General features: G+C 45.3%; 1 protein-coding gene across 2 annotated transcripts in view; it reads right to left on the reverse strand.

Annotated features, from left to right (window-relative positions):
• The window catches only part of LOC135510415 (phosphofurin acidic cluster sorting protein 1-like), a 107760-nt gene that overhangs the window by 6384 nt on the left and 91292 nt on the right, over nt 1-10084 (reverse strand). The window contains exons 12-22 of one of the 2 annotated variants that reach the window (XM_064931306.1): nt 9871-9942; nt 9447-9568; nt 8939-9086; nt 6641-6745; nt 6451-6557; nt 5898-6052; nt 5666-5776; nt 5457-5559; nt 5311-5353; nt 5131-5173; nt 3275-3416 (exon numbers count right to left, since the gene is read on the reverse strand). In XM_064931306.1, coding sequence (XP_064787378.1) covers nt 3275-3416; nt 5131-5173; nt 5311-5353; nt 5457-5559; nt 5666-5776; nt 5898-6052; nt 6451-6557; nt 6641-6745; nt 8939-9086; nt 9447-9568; nt 9871-9942 — 1151 coding nt within the window. The remainder of the gene's footprint in view (nt 1-3274; nt 3417-5130; nt 5174-5310; nt 5354-5456; nt 5560-5665; nt 5777-5897; nt 6053-6450; nt 6558-6640; nt 6746-8938; nt 9087-9446; nt 9569-9870; nt 9943-10084) is intronic. The other variant, XM_064931307.1, reaches the window with a different exon arrangement.

The raw sequence follows: 10084 nt of genomic DNA on the forward strand, positions 1-10084 counted from the left end.
TCTCTCTCCATCCCTCCCTCTCTAACTCTTTGTCTCTCTCTCCATCCCTCCGTCTCTAACTCTTTGTCTCTCTCTCCATCCCTCTCTCTCTAACTCTTTGTCTCTCTCTCTCCATCCCTCCCTCTCTAACTCTTTGTCTCTCTCTCTCCATCCCTCTCTCTCTAACTCTTTGTCTCTCTCTCTCCATCCCTCTCTCTAACTCTTTGTCTCTCTCTCTCCATCCCTCTCTCTCTAACTCTTTGTCTCTCTCTCTCCATCCCTCTCTCTAACTCTTTGTCTCTCTCTCCATCCCTCTCTCTCTAACTCTTTGTCTCTCTCTCTCCATCCCTCTCTCTAACTCTTTGTCTCTCTCTCTCCATCCCTCTCTCTAACTCTTTGTCTCTCTCTCCATCCCTCTCTCTAACTCTTTGTCTCTCTCTCCATCCCTCTCTCTCTAACTCTTTGTCTCTCTCTCTCCATCCCTCTCTCTCTAACTCTTTGTCTCTCTCTCTATCCCTCTCTCTCTCCATCCCTCTCTAACTCTTTGTCTCTCTCTCCATCCCTCTCTCTCTAACTCTTTGTCTCTCTCTCTCATCCCTCTCTCTCTAACTCTTTGTCTCTCTCTCTCCATCCCTCTCTCTAACTCTTTGTCTCTCTCTCCATCCCTCTCTCTCTAACTCTTTGTCTCTCTCTCTCCATCCCTCTCTCTAACTCTTTGTCTCTCTCTCTCCATCCCTCTCTCTAACTCTTTGTCTCTCTCTCCATCCCTCTCTCTAACTCTTTGTCTCTCTCTCCATCCCTCTCTCTCTAACTCTTTGTCTCTCTCTCTCCATCCCTCTCTCTCTAACTCTTTGTCTCTCTCTCTATCCCTCTCTCTCTCCATCCCTCTCTAACTCTTTGTCTCTCTCTCCATCCCTCTCTCTCTAACTCTTTGTCTCTCTCTCCATCCCTCTCTCTCTAACTCTTTGTCTCTCTCTCTCCATCCCTCTCTCTAACTCTTTGTCTCTCTCTCCATCCCTCTCTCTCTAACTCTTTGTCTCTCTCTCTCCATCCCTCTCTCTAACTCTTTGTCTCTCTCTCCATCCCTCCCTCTCTAACTCTTTGTCTCTCTCTCCATCCCTCCGTCTCTAACTCTTTGTCTCTCTCTCCATCCCTCCCTCTCTAACTCTTTGTCTCTCTCTCCATCCCTCTCTCTCTAACTCTTTGTCTCTCTCTCTCCATCCCTCCCTCTCTAACTCTTTGTCTCTCTCTCCATCCCTCTCTCTCTAACTCTTTGTCTCTCTCTCCATCCCTCCCTCTCTAACTCTTTGTCTCTCTCTCCATCCCTCCGTCTCTAACTCTTTGTCTCTCTCTCCATCCCTCTCTCTCTAACTCTTTGTCTCTCTCTCTCCATCCCTCCCTCTCTAACTCTTTGTCTCTCTCTCTCCATCCCTCTCTCTCTAACTCTTTGTCTCTCTCTCCATCCCTCTCTCTAACTCTTTGTCTCTCTCTCTCCATCCCTCTCTCTCTAACTCTTTGTCTCTCTCTCTCCATCCCTCTCTCTAACTCTTTGTCTCTCTCTCCATCCCTCTCTCTCTAACTCTTTGTCTCTCTCTCTCCATCCCTCTCTCTAACTCTTTGTCTCTCTCTCTCCATCCCTCTCTCTAACTCTTTGTCTCTCTCTCCATCCCTCTCTCTAACTCTTTGTCTCTCTCTCCATCCCTCTCTCTCTAACTCTTTGTCTCTCTCTCTCCATCCCTCTCTCTCTAACTCTTTGTCTCTCTCTCTATCCCTCTCTCTCTCCATCCCTCTCTAACTCTTTGTCTCTCTCTCCATCCCTCTCTCTCTAACTCTTTGTCTCTCTCTCTCCATCCCTCTCTCTCTAACTCTTTGTCTCTCTCTCTCCATCCCTCTCTCTAACTCTTTGTCTCTCTCTCCATCCCTCTCTCTCTAACTCTTTGTCTCTCTCTCTCCATCCCTCTCTCTAACTCTTTGTCTCTCTCTCTCCATCCCTCTCTCTAACTCTTTGTCTCTCTCTCCATCCCTCTCTCTAACTCTTTGTCTCTCTCTCCATCCCTCTCTCTCTAACTCTTTGTCTCTCTCTCTCCATCCCTCTCTCTCTAACTCTTTGTCTCTCTCTCTATCCCTCTCTCTCTCCATCCCTCTCTAACTCTTTGTCTCTCTCTCCATCCCTCTCTCTCTAACTCTTTGTCTCTCTCTCTCCATCCCTCTCTCTCTAACTCTTTGTCTCTCTCTCTCCATCCCTCTCTAACTCTTTGTCTCTCTCTCCATCCCTCTCTCTCTAACTCTTTGTCTCTCTCTCTCCATCCCTCTCTCTAACTCTTTGTCTCTCTCTCTATCCCTCTCTCTCTCCATCCCTCTCTCTAACTCTTTGTCTCTCTCTCCATCCCTCTCTCTAACTCTTTGTCTCTCTCTCCATCCCTCTCTCTCTAACTCTTTGTCTCTCTCTCTCCATCCCTCTCTCTCTAACTCTTTGTCTCTCTCTCTATCCCTCTCTCTCTCCATCCCTCTCTAACTCTTTGTCTCTCTCTCCATCCCTCTCTCTCTAACTCTTTGTCTCTCTCTCTCCATCCCTCTCTCTAACTCTTTGTCTCTCTCTCTCCATCCCTCTCTCTAACTCTTTGTCTCTCTCTCTCCATCCCTCTCTCTATAACTCTTTGTCTCTCTCTTTCCATCCCTCCCTCTCTAACTCTTTGTCTCTCTCTCTCCATCCCTCTCTCTAACTCTTTGTCTCTCTCTCTCCATCCCTCTCTCTAACTCTTTGTCTCTCTCTCTCCATCCCTCTCTCTATAACTCTTTGTCTCTCTCTTTCCATCCCTCCCTCTCTAACTCTTTGTCTCTCTCTCTCCATCCCTCTCTCTAACTCTTTGTCTCTCTCTCTCCATCCCCCTCTCTATAACTCTTTGTCTCTCTCTTTCCATCCATCCCTCTCTAACTCTTTGTCTCTCTCTCCATCCCTCTCTCTATAACTCTTTGTATCTCTCTCTTTCTCTCTCTCACCATCCCTCTCTCTATCACTCTCTCTCTAACCCCTGTACTGCCAGAACACTGCCCATGGAGGGAGAGGGGGGAGTGGCAGGGGTTGCAGACCTACCCCTGTACTGCCAGAATACTGCCCATGGAGGGAGAGGAGGGGGGAGTGGCAGGGGTTGCAGACCTACCCCTGTACTGCCAGAACACTGCCCATGGAGGGAGAGGAGGGGGGAGTGGCAGGGGTTGCAGACCTACCCCTGTACTGCCAGAACACTGCCCATGGAGGGAGAGGAGGGGGGAGTGGCAGGGGTTGCAGACCTACCCCTGTACTGCCAGAACACTGCCCATGGAGGGAGAGGAGGGGGGAGTGGCAGCCTCTTTTATCAGCCCAGCGGGAGAGCTGTGGGAGGGAGGGGACGTAGAGGGAACAGCAAGGCTCACTGCCACACCTTCTTCTGTGTCTCCTAGGCAAAGGCAAGAATAGATGACGGTGAGATAAATGTTATTATTTGTTTCAAAATAAGTATATATACACTACCGGTTAAAAGGTTTAGAACATCTACTCATTCAAGGGATTTTCTTTATTTTTACTATTTTCGACATTGTAGAATAATAGTGAAGACATCAAAACTATGAAATAACACATATGGAATCATGTAGTAACCAAAAAAAGTGTTTAAAAAAATCCAAATATATTTTAGATTTGAGATTCTTCAAATAGCCACCCTTTGCCTTGATGACAGCTTTGCACACTCTTGGCATTCTAGCTTCATACCAGCTTCACCTAGAATGCTTTTCCAACAGTCTTGAAGGACTCCCCACATATGTTGAGCACTTGTTGGCTGCTTTTCCTTCACTCTGCAGTCCAACTCATCCCAAACCATCTCAATTAGGTTGAGGTCCGGTGATTGTGGAGGCCAGGTCATCTGATGCAGCACTCCATCACTCTCCTTCTTGGTAAAATAGCTCTTACACAGACTGGATGTGTGTTGAGTCATAGTCCCACTAAGCCCAAACCAGAAGGGATGGTGTATCGCTGCAGAATGCTGTGGTAGCCATGCTGGTTAAGTGTGCCTTGAATACTAAATATATCACAGTGTCATCAGCAAAGCACCATCACACCTCCTCCTCCATGCTTTATGGTGGGAAATACACATGCAGAGATCATCCAACCACACCACGTCTCACAAAGACACACCACGTCTCACAAAGACACACCACGTCTCACAAAGACACACCACGTCTCACAAAGACACAGTGGTTGGAACCAAAAATCTCACATTTCCACCGGTCAAACGTCCATTGACCGTGTTTCTTGGCCCAAGCAAGTCTCTTCTTCTTATTGGTGTCCATTAGTAGTGGTTTCTTTGCAGCAATTCGACCATGAAGGCCTGATTCACGCTGTCTCCTGCGAACAGTTGATGTTGAGATGTGTCTCTTACTTGATCTCTGTGTAGCATTTATTTGGGCTGCAATTTCTGAGGCTTGTAACTCTAATGAACTTAACCTCTGAAGCAGAGGTAACTCTGGGTCTTCCTTACCTGTGGTGGTCGTCATGAGAGCCAGTTTCATCATAGCGCTTGATTGTTTTTGTGACTGCACTTGAAGGAACTTTCAAAGTTCTCAAAATTTTCCGGATTGACTGACCTTCATGTCTTAAAGTAATGATGGACTGTTGTTTCTCTTTGCTTATTTGAACAGTTCTTGCCATAATATGGACCGGGTCTGTATACCACCCCTACCATGTCACAACACAACTGATTGGCTCAAACGCATTAAGAAGGAAATAAATTCCACAAATTAACTTTTAAGAAGGCACACCTGTTAATTGAAATCCATTCCAGGTGACTACCTCATTAAGCTGGTTGAGAGAATACCAAGATGTGCAAAGCTGTCATCAAGCCAAAGGGTGGCTATTTGAAGAATCTCAAATATATTTTGATTTGTTTAACACTTTTTTGGTTACTACATGATTTTTCATGTGTTATTTCATAGTTTTGATGTCTTCACTCTTACTCTATGTAGAAAATAGTAAAAATAAAGAAAAACCCTTGAATGAGTAGACGTTCTCAAACTTTTGACCAGTAATATATATGTCATAAAATAGGCATGCTTTTTGGAAGATATATCTTTAGAGGTAACAAAGTGAATGTCTTTATTGCTTTTTAAACCACCTACCAGTAGAGGATGGACCATGCTCAATCAGACCAACCTTCACCACCTGAGAGACATGACAACATCCTGTTACTGCAACATCAGGAAACATCAGGAAAAACACCTCATGTTCCTATAGAAACTCAAGGGGAGCTCTATGGAAGAGGCCACAGAGAGAACTAGACGTTTGGTTTGTACACATACCCCAATGAAGGGAATGAACTTCTGGTAGGAATCTTCATCGTGCCTGGAGAGAGAGAGAGAGAGAGAGAGAGAGAGAGAGAAATGTTTTATATGGGTTTTAATGAAATACCATCTTCTGGTTAAGGTGTGTGTGTGTTACCACTCACGTCCTGTGTTTACAGGTAAGCATGGCCTCAGCGATGGGCAGCTGGTGTGTGACTGTGGCGCCACTGATGTACTGAGAGATCCTACCTGCCACGTCCAACTGGACTACAGTGCAGGGAAACAGGAAGACAGGTCAAAGGGTTAGAGGTCACTGGTGAGAGGTCAAGCCCTGTGTGCTAATGTTATGTATCCAGATCCAGTATGTGTTTACCTTTCTGTGGGGGTTCAGAGTGGATGAACACGTCTCCCCACGCCCCATCTAAGAATGCAGAGCTGTAACGGTTGTCTAGGGCACCCAGGTGCTTAGCAACAGGATGACAGCCTATGAGAGAGAAAGGGTTCTATTTTAGTGATCAGCTTGATGACAACAACTCTTTCATACATCAACAACCCATCGCCACGCCGGTCATCATGGATACCGACGGCCATGTTGTTTGTCTCACCCAGGGGCACCACCAGGAACCTCAGGTGGCTGAGCCAATCAGAGGTCTTGCTGGCCAGCTGGGTGACGAAGAACTGCAGGATGGCACTGAGGTAGCTCTGACTGCCCACCACTGCCACCTTGACTGGCCTGGGCATGGACGAGTTACAGTTACAACTGAGAGGGAGAGAGGGGAGATGGTTAAATATAATCACTGTCGTCTTACAGCCTTAACTCGGGACTTCATCAATACAGAGTGCAGAGGGATGGAGGGAGAGAGAGGAAAACAGAGAAGAAGAGAAGCAGGAAAGAAAGAGGAAGATAAAGAGAGAGAGATGGGGGCAGAGAAGCGGAGAGGATAAAAAGAAAGGATGCAGGAAGGAGTGAAAAGCAAAGATAGCGACAGTGGAATAAATGAGCGAAGAGAATCAACTGAATATTGTCTGTGACTGTGAGCTCTGAGGTCTAAATATTTCATAGACAGACAGATTAACAGATCATACAAAATATGTTAGATCCGACAGACTCACAACTTTGTGTGTGTGCGTCCGTGTGTGTGTGTGTGTGAGACTCACAACTTCTGAATGCGTGTGAGGACAGCAGAAAGCACCGCCTGGATCTCAGCTCCTGAACACGTACACACCACCGGGTGCCTCTGTACCTGCAGCTGCTCTACCACGTACTGGAACACACATACACTTAGGGAACTGCGGCAACATACACGTTTGTTCTGCTGCAACATGCACACTTCTACATAGTTGTTACCTGGCCCTGCCAGTCGGTGCCATTGACCAGGATGAGACTCTCAGGAAGAGAAGAGTCAGACAGCAGGACATGGTTTAGCTGATCATACACCACCTTCCTCAGGACCTACACCCACAGCACGCACACAAACACACAGCATGCACCCACACACACACAGCACGCACCCAAACACACAGCACGCACCCAAACACACAGCACGCACCCACACCCACAGCACGCACACAAACACACAGCACGCACACAAACACACAGCACGCACACAAACACACAGCACACACACAAACACACAGCACGCAGCACACACCCACAGCACGCACACAAACACACAGCATGCACCCAAACACACACACACACAGCACGCACACAAACACACAGCACGCACCCACCCACACAGCACGCACACAAACACACAGCACGCACCCAAACACACACACACAGCACGCACACAAACACACAGCACGCACCCAAACACACAGCACGCACCCACACCCACAGCACGCACACAAACACACAGCACGCACACAAACACACAGCACGCACACAAACACACAGCACGCACACAAACACACAGCACGCACGCACCCACACAGCACACACCCACAGCACGCACACAAACACACAGCACGCACCCAAACACACACACACAGCACGCACACAAACACACAGCACGCACCCACACACACAGCACGCACCCACCCACCCACACAGCACGCACACAAACACACAGCATGCACCCACACACACAGCACGCACACAAACACACACCCACACAAACATGAAGTGGAACAGTTTCTTATTAGATGACTCATAAAAACATACATAATTTCTTCACGTCGTCATGGGTACATTTATGTGCTTTATTCAGACAAGAAGAAGAGATCAAGAGGAAGAGAGACAAGCTTTGTTTCTTGGCGTATAATGTGCAGTGTTTTATATATAATGTGCAGTGTTTTATATAATGTGCAGTGTTTTAAATATAATGTGCAGTGTTTTATATATAATGTGCAGTGTTTTATATATAATGTGCAGTGTTTTATATATAATGTGCTGTGTTTTATATATAATGTGCAGTGTTTTATACAATGTGCAGTGTTTTATATATAATGTGCAGTGTTTTATACAATGTGCAGTGTTTTATACATGTGCTGTGTTTTTTATATATAATGTGCTGTGTTTTATATATAATGTGCAGTGTTTTATATATGTGCTGTGTTTTTTATATATAATGTGCTGTGTTTTATATATAATGTGCAGGTGTTTTTTATATAATGTGCAGTGTTTTATATATAATGCACAGTGTTTTTTATATAATGTGCTGTGTTTTATATATAATGTGTTGTGGTTTTTATATAATGTGCTGTGTTTTTTATATATAATGTGCTGTGTTTTTTAATATAATGTGCTGTGTTTTTTAAATATAATGTGCTGTTTTTATTTATTCATATAATGTGCTGTATTTTTTTAAATATATAATGTGCTGTGGCGTCCTAAAACTAGTTCTGACAACTGGAACTATAGGACCCCTTGCTGTAAGAGCTGTGTGTGTGTTTGTGTGTATATATGTTACTATACTTGTGAGAACCAGAAGTCTGGTCCTCACTTGTAAAAAGGCTACTTTAGGTTTAGGGGTTAAGTTTAAGGTAAGGTTTAGGGGTAGGGTTAGGTATAGGGGTTAGGGTAAGGGTTAGGTTTAGGGGTTAAGGTTAGGTTTAGGGGTTAGGGTAAGGGTTAGGTTTAGGGGTAGAGGTTAAGGATTCGGGTAAGGGTTAGGGGTGAAGGTTAGGGTAAGGTTTAGGGGTTAAGGTTAGGTTTAGGCATTAATGTTGGGGTAAGGGTTAGGTTTAGGGGTTAAAGTTAGGGTAAGGGTTAGGTTTAGGGGTTAAGGTTAGGGGTTAAGGTTAGGTTTCAGGGTTAAGGTTAGGGTAAGGTTTTGGGGTTAAGGTAAAGATTTAGGGGTTAATGTTAGGGTAAGGATTAGGTTTAGGGTTTAAGGTTAGGGTTAGGTTTAGGGGTTAAGGTTAGGGTAAGGGTTAGGTGTTAGGGTAGGGTTAGGTTTTGGGGTTACGGTTATGGTAAGGGTTAGGTAAAAAGGATTTTGAACGAGAATAAATTGTTGGTCCCCAAAAAGTCCTCACAAGTATAGTAAGACGTGTGTGTGTGCGAGCGTGTGTGTGTGCATACAGTTTGTGAGAGTGTGACATTCTCTAAGCAAGAATTTCTGTGTATGTTTGAAGAGCATCAATGAATGTTTACATATACCAGTATGAACATATATGTCTAAGAATGGGTGTGTGTTACCTGTGAGCTGCGTCCCAGTTCGGGGGACCTCTCGCTGTCAGAGATGTTGGTCTTCGCCCCTTCACTGATTGGTTTAGACAGCTGCCTCTCCTTCATAGGAGTATTGCTCTGTCTCTTCTGTTTGGGGGTGTGGCCTCCGCCGTCCAACCTGAGGGAGATGTTTCAACTCCAAATCAACCTGTAGCCCGTAGCAACATTACCCAAAGGAGTATGAAATGGAAAATATTCTACCTGGCCTCTTAAGAGAAAAATGGAAAATATTTTACCTGGCCTCTTAAGAGAAAAATGTAAAATATTTTACCTGGCCTCTTAAGAGAAAAATGTAAAATATTTTACCTGGCCTCTTAAGAGAAAAATGTAAAATATTCTACCTGGCCTCTTAAGAGAAAAATGTAAAATATTCTACCTGGCCTCTTAAGAGAAAAATGTAAAATATTTTACCTGGCCTCTTAAGAGAAAAATGTAAATGGAAAAATGGAGTGTGTTGGTGCTTGTTTGTGTTCGTTACCTGGGGGAGGGCATAGTCTGTCCTCCTTCACTCTTACTGCTCTTCAGGGGTGTACAGGGTTTCTCAGCCACTGACACCTTAATGCAGGGGCCCTCTGGAAACATCTCCTGATCGTTCAACTCCTACACACACAACACACATTAGCTCGAGTTGACTTCTACTACGACACACACACACACACACACACACACACACACACACACACACACACACACACACACACACACACACACACACACACACACACACACACACACACACACACACACACACCTACTCTGGATTGTTAATTTGACTCGTTCTGGCATTTCTAGATGTTTTGTTCAGATTAGAGACACACTACTAGAAACAACAGCACCTGCTTTAACATCTGCAAATCTGTGTACACGACCAATACATTTTGATTTGATTTGGAGTGTCTCACCAGTGTGTCTGTCTCGGAGAGGGCTTCTACCTCCAGGTTACGACTGTGAGAGTGTTTCATCTGCTCCCCCTGCTGGAGACACACAGGAAACACAGTCACACCTCACCTGCAGGGAATCTCAATCCTTCAGGCTCTTCCCCTTACTCTAACATCCCTCTCCTCTGTCTCCATTCTGTTTACAACCCATCTACAAGATGTTTCTCCCATCGCTCCC

The sequence above is a fragment of the Oncorhynchus masou genome, chromosome 23 (assembly GCF_036934945.1).
Source record: "Oncorhynchus masou masou isolate Uvic2021 chromosome 23, UVic_Omas_1.1, whole genome shotgun sequence".
NCBI lineage: Eukaryota > Metazoa > Chordata > Actinopteri > Salmoniformes > Salmonidae > Oncorhynchus > Oncorhynchus masou.